Source organism: Crinia signifera, chromosome 12, assembly GCF_055691185.1.
Source record: "Crinia signifera chromosome 12, ASM5569118v1, whole genome shotgun sequence".
Taxonomy (NCBI): domain Eukaryota; kingdom Metazoa; phylum Chordata; class Amphibia; order Anura; family Myobatrachidae; genus Crinia; species Crinia signifera.
The window spans coordinates 30,425,326-30,446,686 of record NC_139228.1 but is presented as its reverse complement, the minus strand read 5'-3'; the positions used below and the strand labels follow the sequence as shown (position 1 = coordinate 30,446,686).

General features: G+C 46.2%; 1 protein-coding gene across 1 annotated transcript in view; it reads left to right on the top strand.

Moving 5' to 3' along the window:
* Positions 1–21,361, top strand: part of COX16 (cytochrome c oxidase assembly factor COX16) — a 58,193-nt gene that overhangs the window by 14,474 nt on the left and 22,358 nt on the right. Inside the window, exon 3 of the mRNA XM_083166879.1 lies at positions 14,920–14,991. Coding sequence (XP_083023005.1) covers positions 14,920–14,991 — 72 coding nt within the window. The remainder of the gene's footprint in view (positions 1–14,919; positions 14,992–21,361) is intronic.

Below are 21,361 nucleotides of genomic sequence, written 5' to 3'. Positions count from 1 at the left end.
AGTGTTCTGCTGATAAGGAACTTTGACCTTAATATAACTGTCATTTACTGTCTTCTGTGCCTCCTCCATCCACTGTTATCAATCATCTTGTTTTTGTGTTTTGTTCGTGGGGGTTGAATATGGAACATTAGCAGGGCCGAAACTAGGGTTTCTGGTGCCCGGGGCAAATATGTGCTTACAGACAGCAGAAGGGTGATATTAAACCAGCAAACAAGACAATATATCATATATTATTATAAATAGGGACAGTGCGTGCCGAAGGGGGGGGGGGGGGGGGGGGGGGTGTTGGTCCAAACACTAGGGATGAGTGTGCACCTGTGTAGAAGAAGGTGCTGGATAGAAAAGTGGTTGTCCCTGTCCGTCCAGTATGTGCTGCTGCTGCCCACTTGCCAGCAGCAGAGGTGGGGAGTGAGCGACACCTGGGCAGGTGCAGAGATTCCCAAGAGGGAGAGAAACTAAGGGAGAGTGATAAAGTATAGTTTAAACAGTGGGGTCCCTGTGGCGGGTGTACGCTGCTGCTCCCCATTTACATGAGTAGAGGTGGAGAGTGAGCGATACACGAGCGACACGTGGATTCCCCGGGATGAGAGGGGGCAGATAGGGGACAACGTCCGTGCGATTGCACCGTGTCCCTAGCGACAGAAATGAAAAAGAAATGTAAATGCTAGGTCAGAGATACCTGGCAGCGTCACCGACGCTGCATGTAGCCGGCGTCCGTCACCCACTAAGCCGGGAGAAAGGAGCATTGCGTCACTCTGACAGTGGTGCCTGCCCGATGCTTGTTCTCCCCCTCTTTGGCTGCTGAGCGTTAGCCGGATAGAAAAGGAACCGCCGGGTTGCTGGTTCCTGTGGGAGCTGCACGCAAAGTCCCGCCGTCAGCCGACATCTGGTACGTGTCAGTGTGACGGAAGGGATTTTGGGGTGTGCCCAAGGGATCAGACGGCCGTTTCGCAGACTCGCTTCTTCAGTGTCTCCCGGACCTGACACTTCATTGACACTTTCTTAAGGTCCATACACACTCTGCAATGCTGGCTGCGGCTGATATGTTGTGGTTAACCCTATGGGCCGAGGGCCGCCGATACTGAGTGTACACAGTAAATGATACCTCTCAGTGATGTCACAAGAGACGTTTTATATTGTAGTGCGTGCCAGTAGATGTTGGTAGACACGCCTGATTTGTGTTGTTAGACACACCCAATAGGTGCCACTAGACCCACTCCTTTGATCGTACCCCCTAATAGAATGTGCTGCGCTCGCCTATGGTCCGGTCCACATATTTAGGACCGTGTCCTTATGTGATTTGATGCAGGTCTCAAAGTTGACATTGCTGTAATGTTAGTTGCTGTGACATTCAGCAGTGGCTCTATCCAAGTCCTGCTGTGTCTGCTCTATACCAGTCCTGCTGTGTCTGCTCTGTAGCAGGGTAACCAGCTGCAGAGGGGAGAGCAGGGCTTGGTGTATATATTTAGTGTTCAGGTATCCAGCATAGTAACACACCCTATTACATAAATACACTTAACAAATGTCTTTACTTGACCTTTAACATCTGGCGGTGAATACGTCCATTATTTAGGTAAAAGCAATCATAAGTCCCTATTCCCTCCTTTAGTAGGCAATAGCGTCTGTTGCAGTATAACCAGTGTGGTAATACAGACACGCGTGTATTACCCTAGTATCCTCCTGCGAGCGGATATGAAGTAGGCTGGATTAGAGCAAGGTCAGGCAGAAATAATTCTGTACTGGTGGAGAAATAAGTGGCCCATGTGTTAGGGTATTGGCAGTCCTCACAAGGACACAGCTTGCTAACACTGGTGCACAGCCTGGTAAAGCGCAGGAGATGGCTACCAGCCAACTAGATTGTGACCTAATGAAGCACAGATTGACCTCCTCTCCGTTGCTGGCAAATGACATCATTCCTCCCACTTGGCTGACTTGTAGGGATAATTTGCAGTTATGTCATTGGATTATAGATATATTTATATACAGTTTCTTATATAGCGCAGCAGATTCCGTTGCGCTTTACAATTGGAAACCGTGATAAAACAAACTGGGTAACAACAGACCAACATAAAGATAGGAGGGCCCTGCTCGCGGGATATGGTCATTGGGTCAACCACTGAAGGTCAATACATGAAATAGGTCGAAAAGGCTAAGGTCTCCTGGGCTGGAAGGTAGACACAAGCATTAGTTCGACAGTCATTAGGGCAACATTAATTTTTTTTTAAATGTTTTAGCCGACATGTTCCTGTGCAGAGAGAGAGAGGTGCCCACGGGCCGTGATTGGCTGGAGACAAGCTGTAGAACTAAGCTCAGGGGCCAACTAAAGAAGAACCTCAGTCATTGGAGGTGCGAGCACCAACCCAACCTCCCACCTCCATCTCCATTACCTGTTCTGTATAACCCAGGGGGTATGGATCATTGGATAGACAGAAACTAGGTTGACAAGAATTATGTCAACATGCATTATGGTCGACATGGGTTAGGTTGACGGGATCATTAGGTCAACAGACTAAAGGTTTTAAATTTTTCCTCAAATGTCGACACAGTCAACATGGACACTGAAACGTAGCACTGCGTCCCCTCGCATGGCCCACTGCATTTGCCATGCTTCCGACACGGTGCCTCACTATGCTCGGCACACTATTGTATTCTCCCACCACGCCCTAGTGGATGGTAGGGCATGAAATACCGCCTGTCGGCACATGTCGGCTCAAAGAAAGTGAAAAACCCCCATGTTGACCTTCCTGCATGTCGAGCTTCAGTCATGTCAACCTTAATGCTTGTCGACCTTATGCTTGTAGACCTAGTGACCGTATCCCAACCTAGGGATTGGATAATTGGCGTACTTCATAGCTGGGACTTTATTAGGCCTCGTACCCACTGCTTTCCTTACTAGCCTTTCTAACACTTTAACAACACCTGAAAATGGAAAACCTCTTTTCAATTACTTCTATCCACATGCGTTCCGGAGATCCGCTGTATTGTGTTCGCTGTAAGTGAATCCACTGGTGATGTTTAGGCGATTTCCATTGTCCTCCCGAACAAGAATAAAAAACGCTATGGGCCTTTTCGCTGGGATATTTTATTTGCAGTTTATTTTAAAACAAAAGCCATTGGGTATGATAGCTCATTTTCCTACCTCGTAATTTACCCTTACGTAGCATTAAATGCTATTCAGCTATAAACTTTATTACAGTAATAAAATGATGTATACGAAAAAAGACACAACACAGTCTTTGATAAGAAACAATGGTTTTCATCAGCTTCCTGTCTGCACTGGGTAACCCTGGGTACTAGACGACAATACTATGCTTAAGCTTTGGATGAGGCCTGATGGTTAATCTGGAAAGTCTATTTGATTTAATGAAATCATCTAGTGCTTTGTATCTGTATGGGTTTGTTAAACTCCTAATTGGATCACAGTCGGTGTTCTGTACTGCCAAACAGTGATTTAGGTAACATCTAAAACTACGGAATTGAAGAACGCAAGAGAACATTTGCTTTGTGGGGGTGGGGGGGATATCCACAGGGAAAGTGTGTGAGTGGGTCTGCTATTTGCTTTTATGACTTTTCAAGTACTAATCTCGTCTCTGAGCAGGAGGTTCCAGCTTTTTGACATCTATCAGTTCAGCTAATGAACATTAAGCGGAGACCATCTGGCAATCCCAAAATATGTTCAGTTTTGCTAATTGTGCAAATATTTAGCTTCCTGAATTGCAGCAGCAACTGATTAAGACTAATATTAGTGTCAATCACTTCTCCTTCTTCCAGTATGCATTGTGTTCTGTCACTGCGCACTTATTGGCATCTCGGCTGATGATTGTGTGTTCTGTCGCTGCGCACTTATTGGCATCTCGGCTGATCATTGTGTGTTCTGTCACTGCGCACTTATTGGCAACTCAGCTGATCATTGCGTGTTCCCTCACTATGCACTTATTGGCATCTCAGCTGATCATTGTGTGTTCTGTCACTGCGCACTTATTGGCTTCTCTGCTGATCATTGTGTGTTCCGTCGCTGCACACTTACTAGCATCTCTGCTGATCATTGTGTGTTCTGTCAATACACACTTATTGGCTTCCCTGCTGGTCATTGGGTTTTCCTTCACTGTGCGCTTATTGGCATCTCTGCTGATCATTGTGTGTTCCGTCACTGTGCACTTATTGGCATCTCTGCTGATCATTGTGTGTTCTGTCACTGCGCACTTATTGGCATCTCTGCTGATCATTGTATGTTTTGTTACTGCGCATTTATTGGCTTCTGATCATTGTGTGTTCCATCACTACACACTTATTGGCATCTATGCTGATCATTGTGTGTTCTGTCACTATGCACTTATTGGCATATCTGCTGATCATTGTGCGTTCCATCACTGTGCACTTATTGGCATCTCTGCTGATCATTGTTTTGAATTACAGAATTGTCCTCAAACATAATGACAGCAGTTGTGCCAAACCAAACAGCCCCTCTCAGTGCGCCAGGTCCAGTCTAGTCTGCTATTGCCTGCCATATTTTTCATGTTTTTTTACCTGAATGGCATGGGCCATTCACTTTTTTATCTCTGTAGTACGTATGCGCAAATATGATGCCTGCACCATGTTTCTGGTGATACCTGTGGCACCAATATTGTGGAAAATATTTTGAATTGGCCCAGGGGTTGCCCTCTTGGACACAGGGACCTGTGTGCATCACCAATGGCAAGAGGTGCACATAAATTAATTTGTTTTGCATGCAGGATAAACACTGGCTGCTTTTTCATGCAGTCCACATTCTAGGGTTAATTTGTTGGCAGTCAATTAAGCTGCCAGTACAGTATATTTTTTTGATTGTGGGAGGAAACCGGAGTACCCGTAGGAAACCCACGCAAGCACGGTTAGGGCCATGGTGGGAATCTAACCCATGACCTCAGCGCTATGAGACAGTAGTGTTCATTCTAGCACCCGCTATCTTTGAAAACCCATGCAGTTCCTCTTCCCTGCCTGGAGTGTCGCTAACCATTACACCATCTGTGCTGCTTCAAAAGATACTCTGGAGTAGTATTTCTATTAAACAGGATGTCTGCATAAAGGTACAGGTCCTCCGGATTATTTTTTGTTGCACTTGCCATTTTTGCCTCTTACGTAATTTCAATGTCCTTAAAATGATTTATATCCTTAACTGCTTGTAGATAAGACAAGCTGTGCCCATTAGATAATGTGACATGTGATGCAATTGACCTTTTGCATCCTCACTGAATTAAACTGCCAGACACTTGTTGAATCCATCTAACTGCACAGAATGCCACACATCACTTCTAAACGGCAGACCTTTGTATGGATTCTATTCCTCCAGTTTGAAGGGTAATGCATGTTATTTCTTCTGTCATGGCAGTAAGTGGTTTAAGAAGGTAATCATACATAGAAAGATGAGATATTTATATCTACAATTCTCAGAAATGTATGCCGGCCCTCTGCTCCCACGTCAATATTGCTACCATCGGTTCCCAGAACGATTGTTCTGCCATCGGATCCAGTCCATAACATTGGCATCGGTTTCCAGACTGTTAACATCGCTCACAGGTCCAAGAACACCATCATTGGTTCCTAGACTGAAGGTCATCTACATTGTTTCCCTAACCGACTTGTTTCCCATTGGCTCCCAGGCCAGATTCCTCCCTTGGTTCCCAGACCGGCACCTGCTGACAGCAGTACTCCCCTTACCCATCACCATCTGTTCCCAGACTGATAACTTTACCATTGATTGCTATATTTCTCATGCCCTCCGTTGAATACTTCCCTGTGTATACAGTATCACAGTCTCCAGTCAGCTGTGTTTAGAGGACCAGGACAGGGGGCCGCGTCCTGCTCGTTGTGCGCAGCAAAGTCCAAAGCTCCTTGCTGGTGAAGACCATCGTGCCCCTGTTCCTGGTCTCTATCAACACTGTCCCAGTTGCTCCCTTGTGTACCACTGTTCTCTCTCTGCTGTATGTCATCCTGATTCATAAAAAACACCCAGCTTCCAGTATCCATCGCCCACCAAGGTTTTTTTTAAATGAACACGTGTTCTCATAGACCCTTTGTTCTAACATGAAATCACCATGCCCCCCCCCCCCCCCCCATATACCCACACTGGTGTTGTTTTATATACAGTGCCTTCTTCTCAATCATGCCAATCTTGATTCTCCTAGACCCCCAGAAACACCCCGTGTGTATTTAGGTTTCCCGATTGCTGCAAAATGTTATTGTGAACAAACCAATTGCTTTTTTCAGTTAGCTATTTAATGAGCACAATCACAGCTCACACTTTTTGGAATTTTTTTTTATTTTCCTCTTTTGAAAACAATTGTGAGCCATTTAATTGCGATTGCCACAGTACTGCACAATATGTTCAGCTGCGTCTTTATAAGATGAAAGAAAGGTACAATAAAGCTGTATCAAAGTTTACTAAGGATATATCAGAGGAGTGTTCTGAGGACAGCAAAGGGGCATTGCCAAAATATCAAAGGAGCATGCAAGGTAATCAAAGGGGTGCTGCCATCTGTCAAAAAATAAATCCGAAGGAAATGCCTGAAATCAGATGACCTATAATTCTTATTACCTGTGAGCACTGATGCTCTAGCTTATATGCTTTATTGATTTGTAATACCCCTTTCACATCTCTATGCTGGGTCAGACCGTTTTTACACTGGGGATTTTGTACCTGGGTGCGACACGGCTTCTGACCCTTTTTACATTGCTGTCCCTACCCGGCATAATACCAGGAGTTTAACGGCAGCGGAGGGGGGTCCTCAGCCAGTGCTGGTTGACCAGAGCATTTCCCAACACCGGCTGTTCCACTGCGCTAATACAAATTGTTTAAAATGAGTATTCCTGTCCAATCCACCTCCTAATTCCTGTCCGACATGCATGGGTGCCCCTTTTTTCTGCTCCCTCGCTTACCTATTTTTATTCCAAAAACTATGTTTTGGTCCCTCCTTGCTCTGTCATCTGTCCGGCCTACAGGCGCCACCCAGGTCTGTCCAATATCCGTATAACAAAGGAGGACATGGAAGTGACTTAATGCAGCATTCTCTGTCCTTCTTCTTTTAGATCAGTGATTTTCAACCTTTTCACTTTGCGGAACACTAAATAAGATTTTAAAATTGCCAAGGCACACCATGAGATCCTCGACAGGGCAAAACACATTGGTCCCCACAGGAAAAAAAAAAACCTATTGGCACCCATATAGAAGACAAACACACTGGTCCCCACAGGTAACAAAAATTAAATACATTGGCCCTTTACATGAAAAGAAGAGATCAGTAAATTACAGTTGAACTGATGATGGCTGTAAACTGGTTTGGGCATCTCTAGATCTGGGGGCACACTTGAGAACAGCTCAAGGCACACTAGTGTGCCACAGCACAGTGGTTGAAAAACACTGTTTCTTTACCGTCCAATGGGATACTGGGTTATACTATGGGGATAGAGATCCTCCGCAGGAGAGACAGGCACATTAAAGCTTTCAGTGTGGGTGCACTGGCTCCTCCCCTCTATCTCCCTCCACTAGTCAGTTTAGAAAAATGTGCCTCAGGAGAGGCAGTGCTTTCTGGATGCTCCAGACTTTTTCTTCAAATTTTATTTAGTTTATTATTTTGGGGCGCTGCTTTAACCAGGCAGCTGTCCTACTTCGAGGGTGTCAGGGGTAGGGTCAACGCGAACCCGAAGCCACGCTTCGGGTTCGCGTTGATAGTGGGGGTGGTACAGCCTCAAAAATGACATTTGGGGGCCATTGAACATGTTTGATACTAATTTCAATGCATTTGGATGCATTTCTGTTAAAAATCGCATGCAATGCGATTTTTTTCCTATACGATGGACATCGTGGGAGCCGTGATTGTTCACAAGTACCGAACCCTCTGAGGGAGATTCCTTTTTCATGACCCAGAGAAAACAGCCGGTGTATTTCCCAGAACAGGCTGAATTAGAAAGTACTTTTAAAGGTGCTTGGCAGAACCCTGAAAAGAGGTTCCAGCTTTCAAAGAGGTTCACAAATGCGTATCCCTTTGATCCTGTTGGCAGGAAGAAGTGGGAGGAACCGCCATGTCTCGAGGTGGGGGCCCGGCTGTTACACTTCAGCAAGGTGTGGGACGCCTTGTGCCTAGATTCCTGGGCCAGGAGTCTTATTTCGCTAGGTTACAGGCTGGAGTTTGCCAGGCCCCCTCCTCGACGCTACTTCAAGTCGGCCCTCCTAGCCTCAGTGGAGAATCAGTTGCTCCTTCAGGGAGCAATTCACAAGCTCCTCCTGTCCAAAGTAATCCTACCTGTACCAAGACAGGAGCAAGGCCAGGGTTACTATTCAAACCTGTTCCTTGTCCCCAAACCGGACGGTTCAGTAAGGCCCATTTTGAATCTGAAGTCGCTGAACCCCTTTCTGCAGGTGTTCAAATTCAAAATGGAGTCGCTCAGGTCGGTGATTGCCTCCCTGGAAAAAGGGGAATTTCTGGCCTCTGTAGACGTCAAGGATGCCTATTTACACGTCCCAATTTGGCCTCCCCATCAAGTCTTTCTAAGATTTGCCATTACCAGTTTCCGGCGCTACCCTTCGGGCTGTCAACTGCCCCGCGCGTCTTAACCAAGCTCATGGCAGAAATGATGGTCCTTCTCAGGCTCCAGCGGGTGAATGTCATACCCTACCTGGACGATCTGCTGATCAAGGCAGGATCGGAGGAGGCCCTGAGAAGTGCGCTAAATCTGACTATGCAGGTGTTGAGAGACCACGGGTGGTGTGAGGAGGCACAGGATAGGGCTTGCCTGCATTTTTAGAAATTAGTTACTCTATGGCCCAAGTTTTGTATTCTTAAATTAAAGCCCTCATTCTGCAGAGGTTACAAACAGGAAGACATTCAGAAGCACACAGTAAGGAAGTGTTCCCTTTAGAAAAGCTTTCCTCCTCCCCCTTTGGAAAGATTGACAGCATGGTCCACCAATCCAAAAGGAAAGATCAATCAAAAGGTGGATTGTGGGAGAGAGGAAGTGGAAGAAGAGGTGACTGTGTGAGGTGAGGGGCACAGCTATAGTCATTGGAGGTTGGGGTGCTGTCCCCTCTCTGTGTAATCAGTGACTAGCCATTCTGTGTGCTCTGCTACAGCTGCCAGTGCTGCTCAGGACTGTAGGAGATACACTGATACATTGTATAGCAGCTTGAGGAGACTTTGCTGAACTGTGAGTGGACTTTATTAGTATAATCCTGATGCTGCTGCTGGTTACTGGATTTCTTGGTCTCCCTGAATAAAGTACAAGCTGTTTAAATTGTTACCCGCTCTGCTGTGTGATTCCTGAACCCCAGGGTACCCAGGTCACCCGGTATCCTCACAGGTGGATTTTAAACATACCAAAATCCTCGTTGCTCCTGAGCCGGAGAATGGTGTTCCTGGGTATGACTCTGGACACGATGGAGCAGAAGGTGTTCCTGCTGGCCGAAAAGGCGTCAGCTTTACAGGAATAGGTAAGAGAGGTCCTATTAAACCCTTGGGTCTCGGTGCACCTCTGCCTGAGGCTCTTGGGCAAGATGGTTGCTTCATTCGAAGCCATCCAATATGCCAGGTTCCACTCCAGGACTTTTCAGCTGGATATCCTCACGAAATGGTCAGGATCCCCCCGGCAAATGCACAGGAGGATTTGCCTGTCGGCGCAGACCAAACTCTCCCTGCAGTGGTGGCTAGATTCGCCAAATCTATTGGCGGGTCGCTGCTTCCAGATACAGGACTGGCTTCTGATTACCACAGATGCCAGTCTCAGAGGCTGGGGAGCCGTGATACAGGGAGTCCGCCTGCAGGGCCGTTGGTCTCCGATGGAATTCATGCTGCATATAAACAACCTCAAACTGAGGGCTGTTCACTATGCCCTATTACAGGCGGAGCCTATGCTGCAGGGCAGGGCGGTACAAGTCCAGTCGGACAATGCAACTACGGTTGCCTACATCAACCGCCAAGGAGGGACAAGGAGCATGCCCTGTATGAGGGAAACCACCACAATATTCTCCTGTGCGGAACGCCATGTAAAAGCCCTGTCGGCCATCTTTATACCAGGAGTCGACAACTGGGAGGCGGATTTCCTCAGTCGTCACGATCTCCACCCCGGGGAGTGGGGACTTCACCCTCAGGTGTTCCAGGACCTGGTAGATCTTTGGGGGCTCCCTCAGATCGACCTTATGGCCTCACGGTTGAACCACAAGCTGGACAGGTACTGTGCCCGGACCAGGGATCCAGGGGCAACAGCAGTAGATGCCCTGACTTGGACGTGGGATTTTCAGCTGGTGTATCTGTTCCCACCGCTCCCGTTGCTGGCACGGGTGCTAAAGAGGATTCGACACCAGAGAGTAGAAGCCATTCTAGTGGCTCCAGACTGGCCTCGAAGCGCCTGGTATGGGGACATTCAGGTCATGCAGGTAGAAGACCCGTGGCGTCTTCCTCTAAGAAAAGATCTTCTCCTCCAGGGACCGTTTGTCTTTCAGGACTTACCGCGGCTGCGTTTAACGGCCTGGAGGTTGAGCGGCAGATATTAGGCCTCAAGGGACTACATCCCTCTGTAATTATAACCATGACGTGTGCTAGGAAGGTCACGGCTTCTCACTACCATGTGATATGGAAGAAGTACATAGCCTGGTGTGAGAAAAATGCTTTGCCACCAGCAGTATTTCGCCTTAACAATCTGTTAAGATTCCTTCAAGCCAGTTTGGACTTGGGCCTCCGGTTGGGGTCCTTGAAGGTACAGATCTCGGCTCTGTCAGTATTTTTCAGAAGAAACTGGCGCTGTTGCCGGAGGTCCACACCTTCCTGCAAGGGGTGCTGAGGATTCAGCCTCCCTTTGTACAACCCACCACGCCTTGGGACTTGAATGTGGTCCTCACCTTCCTTAAATCCTCTTGGTTCGTTCCTTTGGAACAATCGGAGTTGAAACATCTTACTTGGAAGACTGTTGTCCTGCTGGCCTTAGCCTCAGCCAGGCGGGTGTCTGAGCTTGGGGCATTGTCCTGTAAAAGCCCTTACCTGGTATTCCATGAGGATCGGGCAGAGCTCAGGACCAGGCCGCAGTTTCTGCCAAAGGTTGTGTCCGCATTCCATCTGAACCAACCTATTGTGGTTCCTTCCAGCGCGGTACATCCTGATATCCCTCTCTCCTTGGATGTGGTACATACCCTCAAGGCGTATGTTAAACGTACGGCTAGAATCCGGAAGTCGGATAGTTTGTTTGTATTGTATGATGCACAAAAGAAGGGCTCTCCTGCATCTACAAGGACCATAGCCCGGTGGATTCGATGCACGATACAACAGTCCTATGCATCGGCTGGGTTGTTCCTTACTCCAGCGTTGAAGGCCCATTCCACAAGATCTGTTGGGACTTCTTGTGTGGCTGCCGAGGGGTTTCGGCTCTGCAGCTGTGCAGGGCCGCAACTTGGTCAGGGAGTAACACGTTTGTCAAGTTTTACAGATTTCACACTCTGGCCAGGGAGCATTCCCAGTTCGGACAAGCGGTTCTACAGTAGACTCCGCACGTTCCCGCCCATTCTGGTAGCTTTGGGACCTCCCCATAGTATAACCCAGTATCCCATTGGACGGTAGAGAAAATAGGATTTTGGGTACCTACCAGTAAATCCTTTTCTCGTAGTCCATATGGGATACTGGGAGCCCGCCTCTGTGCGGCTTTCTGCTGTAACGACACGGTTACTAACACGGTTAGGGCTTGTTGCCTTGTTGTCCTATATTGACCTTCTTCAAGGATTATGGTGAACTCAGAAGTTGTTATGATTCACCTCTTTGTTATTTTATGTTTATTATTTTGGTTTGGGTGTGCTGTGAGAATCTCACCACGTTATTGTTCACATACCTCCTCACATAGCTCTCCTTCGGCACAGTTTTTTTCATTAACTGACTAGTGGAGGGAGATAGAGGGGAGGAGCCAGTGCACCCACACTGAAAGCTTTAATGTGCCTGTCTCTCCTGCGGAGGATCTCTATCCCCATAGTATAACCCAGTATCCCATATGGACTACGAGAAAAGGATTTACCGGTAGGTACCCAAAATCCTATTTTTGGATAAGCAACAGAGGGGGGTGCAAGGGCCAACCGCGGATCCATTTTGGCAATCTAGCTCAGTAGAAAGCTTTTCATGCCTACTCTTTCAGAATGTCTTTAGACTGTAAGTTCTCAGGAGCAGGGCCCTCTTTACTCATGTGCTTCTGTTTTGCTTACGTAACCCTCTTCAATGGCACCAAATCCTGGGGTTTTCTGCCGCCCTGATACTTATGACAGTATTGTCTGTTGATGCAGTTATGGTTATTATCCCTGTACTTGTCCTCTATTGTATTCAACCACAAGCCACTGTTTCCTGCTTTGATTATTTGTTTATATACTCTGTACTTGGGTGCTGCAGATACCTTGTTGCACCATATCAAGGTTAATAACAATGTCCAGAAGACTCCCAGACCTCTAGGAGAGAAATCATGCCTCCGTTCCCCAGGGATGGTGCAGATCTCACCCTTCAGCCTCCTACTCTTGCCCTTTTGGACCTTCCTGAGGATCTTCTGAAAGGGAAGCCCAATTATGGTAGAAGATGGTTGTGTATTTATACTGCATGGGAAATATCGGGATAATGTGGAAGGAAGGCGTGGCTATAGCTGCACGTCATGGAATCTGTGTGGTTAAAGAGGTGACCTTACAGATCATCCTCCATTATGCCCCCCCCCCCTTAAAAAAAACAACTTTATTTGTCATAATCAACTAAGACAGGCATGTCCAAACTGTGGCTCTCCAGCTGTTGTGAAACTACACATCCCAGCATGCCTTGCCATAGTTTTAGCATTCCCTAATAGCACAACTGTGGCAAGGCATGATGGGATTTGTAGTTTCTCAACAGCTGGAGGGCCATCGTTTGGACATGCCTGAACTAAGGACTATAGGTGCCGATTCTGGCGTGCGTTTTGGGCTAAAATAGCATTGCATCGCATTGCATGCGTTGTGCATGCCATGTGCATGCATTGCGATGCGATAAAAAGACAGTACAAAAAGTGCAGCACATACTTTTTGTACTGTGCGATGAGATGCTGCGGGAGCGCGCATCTCATAGCACACATCGCACCGCCAGAATCAGCACGTGTATGGGCACCTTATATATTATCTGTCCTTTTATTGCCTGAAATGGGGCTTTACTCTGGCCGTCATTTCTTCCACATTGGGTATTGTTGGTTATCCTGTGTTCTAGCATTGGGAGATTACAACAAACTACTTAGTTTGACAGTTTCTATATGTTGTACTATGGGTTTTCACCGTCCTCTGTTGCTGTGCTTGCATCATGCTGTACATGTGCAGTGCTGATTAATTAGTATAAGCTTCTAAAATAATCTTGTATGAAATGGAAATCTAATTTAATACAAATGTTAAATATTGAACAATGTAGTGCAATATAACCTAGTGGGACTGATTGGTCATGGATGACTGAGCGAGGGGTGAAATGGATATTGGTAGTTCTAATACTAGTTTCTTCAAGCTGAGCCCAGTGATTCCAGCAGGTACTGGATACATTACACATCCATCCATTAATTTATATCCCAAGCTGTTGTAATCCGCCACTTCTCTGTTCTGCATAGGGAGTGAAGCATAGATGGGGCGACACACTCTTCCCTACAGTGAGGTTCTGAGCAGGTGACAGATGGGGAACTCTCTGCCCCTTATCAGTATAGGTGACATTCCATACTATGGTTCCAGGTTGATTAGATCTACAGTGTCTAGAGAGATGGTCAATAGGTCTACCCCAAATGTCATCAGGGTAAAAAAAGGTTGACACGAAAAAGGACAAACATGCAACACGTCGACAGGGTGAAAAGGTCAGCATGAAAAAGACACATGTCAAGGGGCGGGGACGGCTGATGTCACAGGATGTCAGCCGGCCGTCCTGTCTTCGTCCTGGCACACGCAATTAAAAGTCGGTCTCCACTGACTTTTATTTTTGAGCCCAGGAGAAATTATTCCATGGTCGGTGACCATGGAATGATTTCTCTTGCAGCAGACACATGCGAGGGGACGTGTCTTCATAGGGGGGGGGGCTCTGGCACTCGGTAAGCTGCTTACCTAGTCAACCAGAATCAGCCACTTTGTTGTATGTTTTGTCCACTGTGGGCCTAGTTCAGATATGGTTGGATGGTGCATCGCCACCGCTTACCCGAAGCGTGGCAAGCCCGCGAGGGGCGGCGGTACGCATCCTCCGACCTTTTCATACCCCCACTATCCACGTCGGCGTGGAGTTGAGAATAGAAAGTGTGGCGAGCGCACCGAGCCCGAAGCGTGGCGAGCGCTTACTTAACATGTATTCCGCGTCCCCTTGCGGGGCTCGCTGCGCTCACCATGCTTCGGGCTCGTATTCCGTGTCCCCTCGCGGGGCTCGCCACACTTTCTATTCTCAACTCCACGCAGATGTGGATAGTGGGGGTATGAAAAGGTCGGAGGACGCGTACTGCCGCCCCTCGCGGGCTCGCCACGCTTCGGGCTGACGTTGATCGTGGGGTGGCTTTAACAATTGGGGGGGCCATTTCACACTTCAGGGTGGCTATTTGGGGTCTGTGGGCCATTTAACATTGTTCCCTATGTAAAATCGGTAATCGCGTCGGTCGCATCGCATGCGATTTTTTTGGGCCGCATGCGATGCGACCGATGCGATTTACATTTTACCATGCATTTCTATGTAAAATCGCATCGGTCGCATCGCATGCCATTATAATGGCATGCGATGCCCGCGATTGGCACCCTTCTAGGAAACAAGTACCTAATTTTATTATTGTATTTATTATAACTATGTTTTATGATTCCCAGGGATTGTATTTTATATTACATAAGTATGTTTTGATTGTGTTTTAACTATTCAAAATACATATTTGTACATATTAATGGGATTTCTGCTTCAATTACAGACAGACCCATCGCTAGCCAAATTCCTGAAAGACAAAGATAAAGAGGAGGTTTCCCTGGAAGCCGAATATGAGGTACTGTATGTTATACTAGCAATTCTCTGTCTGTCTGGAAACCCTCTGACTCGTCTCTGTCAGCCCCTCTGACCACAGGGCGGGTGCTCACACTAAAATTAGACCGGAGCCACTACATTCCGCTTACTACTCTATCTATAGGAAGCCACTGCTTTGTAACTGCTTCTTCCTCCCGCACCATCTGCTGTGTGATCTAAGGTAAAGGCTGAGACCACCCGCTCTCTAAATTAACCATTTAAATGCCATATCCGCCTTCAAATTACCATCCTACAGTTACTGATACATTCATTACTGTGCTCCCCATGCTTTTCCAGCATGCAGAGCCCTGGGGTGTTTTCTACTTCGGACACTGTCTTCTTTATAAACCATTTTTGTGTTTTAACAATAAGTGCTTGGCTGCAATGTACCATGGCACTGCAAAATAGCATAGGACACAGGTTCTCAAAGTCGGTCCTCTGGACCCCACACAGTGCATGTTTTGCAGGTCCCCTCACAGAATTAATTGAAATAATTAGCACCATCTGTGGATCTTTTAAAATGTGTCAATGAGTAATGAATGCACTGGTCGGGTGACCTGGAAAATGTGAACTGTGTGGGGTTGAGTTTGAGAACCACTGGCATAGAACTTGGCCAGTCTGACCAGAGCCCTGATTTCCACAACTCAACCTTTGGAAGGAATGGAAATGGTGACTATGAGCCAGGACATATTGTCCAACATTTATTAAATAAATAATTAAATAAAAAATATAAAGCAAAATAGTCTTGTCTATCTTGGGAATAATCCCTGTGATCGCTCTGGTGTAAGTGGCAAAAACGTAACCAAGGAGGCCTCTGCGTAGGTTTTACCCTGCAGCCAAAATCTCAGATTCAAGGGCCATTGCCATACACCAGGGGTGGGCAATGCGGTCCTCGAGATCTACCACCGGTCCACGTTTTCCAAACCACCTAGCTGGTGCACAGCTGTAGTCATTACTAACTGTCACATTTTCGTACATTCTGCATTCATTCCTACTATAAATCCACAGGTTGCCTGAGAAACATGTACTGTTGGTAGATCTCGTTAACCAAAGACCATAACCATAGACCATGATATAAATCAGCCAATGGTTCAGTGACAAAGCCTTATAAGGCGATAAGTAAGACCTCTCAGTGTACAGAGTAGGAGGTAACGATTTGCAGACCTGGTGTGGTACCATGAAAATAGTTACTTTGCTAGTACCATGGGGTTCATATGACCCCATGGTAAAAAAAAAATACTAAATATGTGACCAGATGAAATACTGTTTATTACAATTATTTGTTTTTGTCCAAATGATATTGCACAACAATTCATGTGTAAGTTTCTGATTTATTTTACATCATCTGATTATCATTATCACTGTAGGCCTAACTTTTACTGCTGCCAGCTCAAATCATCTTCAATGTTGTCCTCATCTTCAGTGTCGACGTCACTGAGGTCCCCTAAAGACGCAACAACGGCTTTGGTTGACAACCTCTGTTGTTTATACATTGTGTTCCGCTGTGTACGTCACAGAACCTTGAAATAAGGAAAAATACATATAAACCATGGAAGGTACTGTGGGGTCCATTTGAACCCAAACGTAAATAGAAAATAAACAGACACAAAAACTAGCGAATGTGTGGCACATTCTTAGGAAATCCTTACGAGAAAATACGTGAAATGCAAGGTCACTCTTTGTGATAGTTTCAAAGAAACGATGGTTCAAAGAGGAGTGGGGTCAGGTAGACCCCATGGTACCACACCAGGGTTAAGTAACTGATCTAGAGCTAAATGTGGGAATTTTTAAGAAGCAGGCTAGTCCCAGTTTGTCACCAAGAATTTCAGGTAAAAAAATTGAATTAAATAAGTTGCGCTTACATGTCATTCTTCTGTCCAGGTATGTGATGAGGAACATGATTCACTTCGGTTTATCCACATATTTTATAATTGAAAGTCGCAAGCACTAATTTTCCTTAATACATTGACCATAAATAATTTGAATTGGTCCTGGATCACAACCCAGGGCTCCCCTGCAAGTGCTCCGCGGCACTCCAGGGAACCACGGCACACAGTTTGGGAACCAATGGGCTATAGTATACAGACATTGTCTAACCAGACATAGGAGGGTGCTGTAACAATGCCACTTGAAATTTTGGCAATCTATTTCCAAGAAGACCCTGGTAGTAGTACTGATGTAGTGCTGAGCTTGAAGGTATGATATAGCCTCTGAAGATGGCTATGCATGAAAGATTTTGGGGGAGTTTTCCCAATTTTTTTTTTAAAGCGGCAATCAATAACTTGGCAAAATGAACCTGGTCTTGCAGTGTAAATGATTGCCTCTTTAAAAAAATTGGAAAACAATCCCAAAATCTCTCACTTTCTGATTCTCACACCCTATTACATTTTGCCCAACATGTCTTATATCAAACTAATCTGCAATATTAACTGTTCATCTTAGAATGTGCAGAGAAAGTTAGATGTGAGAGGGGGGTGTCCAAACTCTGATCTCAATTGCAGTGTAAAAATAAAACTGTCCGCTGCTTGTGAGATGCATGCTAATGCAGCCAGTATTTACCCTGCATGCAAAAACAAACCGCAACAAAAAAAAAGATATTTGCACCCTGTGTTTTACAACATGGTTTGACTTATTTTTGTGATAGTCTAACCCGGTAGCATTGAGGCCCTTGTCTAGAGATCTGCCTCGGAGACTGAAAGACAGCAACTGTAAATGCAGTCTGACAGCTTCTGTAGCTGTGTCCTACAATGGCTGGGTGCTGCGCACTCACAGGATGGCAGCAGTGGGTCATTATTATTCTCTTTGTATTGCTTACTGTAGCCACTGCCTCATTGTCTACAGCCGCAGGTAAGGTGCCGAAGGGCAGCATGAGTCCCCCTGACCAGCAGTGAAGTTCCACCGGCCAGGGGGACAATTGTTCATTATGAATACAGTGGCCTTGTTCTGCGTAGGATGTCCGAAGTCCTAGTCCCGGTAATGTTATATTTTCTACGCAGCTGAAATTTATACATGATTGTCACATGCTAAGGGGCATATGGTGCAAAGGAGTGGACTTGAACACAATAACACAATAATACACTAATACACTATACTGAATGTAACACTTAGGTGTGCATTATTTAAAGCTACTAAAACACAGAATATGTGTTTTGTATAAATATTCAAGTAGTGACCGGAAGCGTGCCTACCTGTAGGGGGCCTGGCAACCGGCAGCTACTGACTGGATCCAGCTGTGAGGCATTCAATATTATTATAAGCATTGTATTGCTTTGTGTGTCCTAAAGAAGGGGAGTCTCTCTCACCGCTGTTTCACCTGTATTCCAAGCTTCTGAGTGCTGTTGTCTTGTCTTTTGCTGCATAAGTGAGCTTCCCCAAAGAAGGGCTCCAAAGCCAAGCGCCTATCATTATATCTGAGTGCAACTTTGTAAACCTAAGGGCGGCCATTAAATCCAGTTGTAGAATGGGGGGGGGGGGGGGGGGGGGAACAGTTAGAAAGGAGACTAGCATCAATGTTCATGATTAATAGAAGTATCGGAATGGCGGGTAAGAAGCCAATGGAAAGGAGCAGGTTACAGTATTCAAAAGTGGAGTAGTAGTGGGTAACTAGACATTGGTTCCCCCGGCACACTGAATAGTTTTAGCAACCAATCTTGAACACTACATGATAATAGAATTCAGAGATATTGGTTACATATACCTGCGCAGGTGTATGACATGCCCCCAAGCCGCGTCAAGGCTTCTCTGTATATTGGGGGTCCCTAGCGCTATATCTAGGTGCAGGGTGTGGCACCCCAAAAACGATCATAAGCTAGGAGGCCCAGTGCGGCATGCCAGTGAGATACTAAGTGTTAATAATTAGTGATAGGAAGCCGAAGCTATACATAAAGAGAGAGATAAATGAAATGTAATTAAAATAAGAGAGAGAGAGTGTTAGTGAGGGAAAAGTGTTAATAGAATGTAAGGGCATGCCGCACTAAAGTCACCCAGCCCAATCAGTCCAGGGGCACCGCACCCCACACCACTGTTACCCTAAATTGGGTCTACAATTAGTCAGCAAGGAGCCACATGATAATGGCTCCTTACTTGGTATATCTGAACTAAGAGCTACCTACCTTGGAGCAACCCCAGACTACTCCATGTGGCATATCAGGACCTGCATCTCCGCCTAATACAGGCTCCTCTCTGCCTCCTGGCGGCAGGAGTGGTGACAAGGTTGGAATGTCAACAGTGAGCGATATTTTAAGTGTGCAGGTTGGAAGTCCGGGATAAGTTAATGATGGTAATGGCAGTAGAGTTGGGTAAGACCTGAGCGAAGGTAAGACCTACAGTAATTAATTTCCTAAATTTACTGGGACATTCAGGATGTGAAAGTATAAAGACAGAGATGTGAGTGCGAGGGTAAGTAAGGACAAGTAAATGTGATTGTCCTCCCTGTAAAGGTGGCATTGACTGAAGGAGTTGAGGAGTTTTCCAAAGGAGGAGGTTTAAAGGGAGATGAGGTGGAAGCAAGCATTTAACGGAAAGTGTTAGGTGGAGTTCGAGAAATAAATAGAACGGCTTGTGAGGTGAGAGGACTGCCACATTCTGGAGACCAGTGCGATGGAGAGTTTATAGAAGAGCAGGATGATCAGCCGTGTAGATCTAGAATAATGAGAATTGTGGCTGTTGGTAGGACGATTTTTGTGGAGAGGAGAAGGATGGGAGGGTGGTAGCGTGAGAGAGAGTGGGGAGTCAAGTGTGGGTTTGTTAAGTATGTGGAAAAACAAAGGCGTACTTGACAGAAGAGCGGACAGTCCATGAGTGCGACAGCTTGAATAGATGGACGAGGCGGAAACAGGCTTCAATAGAGTGGGAGCAAATGAGGCGAGAGCTTGTGTTTTGTTTACTACATAATGACATAATAAATTCTGTTATGAGTTATTTTTCCGCTGAGAATAGATTTTTCAAATTCAGAGAGAGAGGTCTACGTAAGATAAGTAATGTAATAAATAACACATGGATGTGTTTGTTAATTCATTTATTTTCACGTCCGTTGCTGTTCCTCTCCTACGCCGCCGTATTCCTTCCCCAGCACGCACACTGATGGATGCTTCTGCTCTGCTGGGTTACCATCTATTTTCACTGGAGAATGAAAGCAGTCTGGCCGACAGGATGATGTGTCACCACCGCAGAGCCCAACTCCCCAAACCAGATGATATTTGTCAAAATCATGATGCTTTTTGGCACTGCCGTGATTACAACCCATTCCATCACACTCTAGTTATCCTAGTGAGTTGCTTTGGTTCACCGGTGCACTAGCTGTACCCCTCTCCCCTCCCCCCACCTTTGTGTTGCCATTACCCCCCCCTCCCACTAAAATAATCCAGGAAACAAAATCATCTCCCGTCACAATGGCTGTCTCCCTGCGTTATCTGCTGCTGCCTGCTGCCAGGACTGTTGCTAGAAGCTCATATTAGATCTTATTCAAGTAGAGCAGCTTCACGGAGCCCGTGGCCCGACATCCCAGCCTGCCACATGCAGTTTGTTACACACCTCTGCTGGTCGCTGCTCTGTCTTGCCTGCAAGTATTCCTCGATATCACAAGCAGGTTAATTGTCTGAGGCAACTCCATTGTCCTCGGGATTGTTTTGTTCTTGCGTCCGCATCGTGGTAATAACATTTGGAAGTTTAGCAAGAATACAGTACAAGACAATGCACGCTCGTACGTTGCTTTTTATAGCACAGATGCACGACACTGTTTGTGCTGTGATAGAACGATCACTGCCAGCCTGTGTCATTATTGCGCACTCGGCATAGAAATCGCTGTAGGGACCCGGCGAGCGGGGCCAATTCTTTACACGACCGCCATGGAAATGGAACTAGTCTGAAATCTGTTCTATGTAATAAAGGGCCTCATTCAGACTTGATTGCTTATGCTACGTATACAGGTAGGCGTCACCCCGACAAATGCCCCCCTGCCAGCCAAATGTCCTTGCTAACATGCGAGGGGATGTGTACGCGAATACATACCCTAGCAGGCGGCCGCCCGGGAGAGAATTTAGTCAATGGTCAAATGATTGATTTCTGCAGCATTCGGTCTGAAATGCAAGGCCATACTTTTTTCAGATGGCCACTGCTGTGTGAATTTGGGGTCGGGCGCAGTTGAATCAGCCCCAAAGTGGATTATTTTGATGATGTATTCTTACATTATTTACTGTATGAGATGTCATTGATGCAATGTCACAAGCACCCTGCAACAGGTACAAATCTGGCATTTTCATTGCAAGAACCAATCCGCATCTCACACTGGGAATAAAATCAAAACATTTATTGGCGGTTGGCTTTCGAATCATGGTTCCTGTATCAAAGGTGTG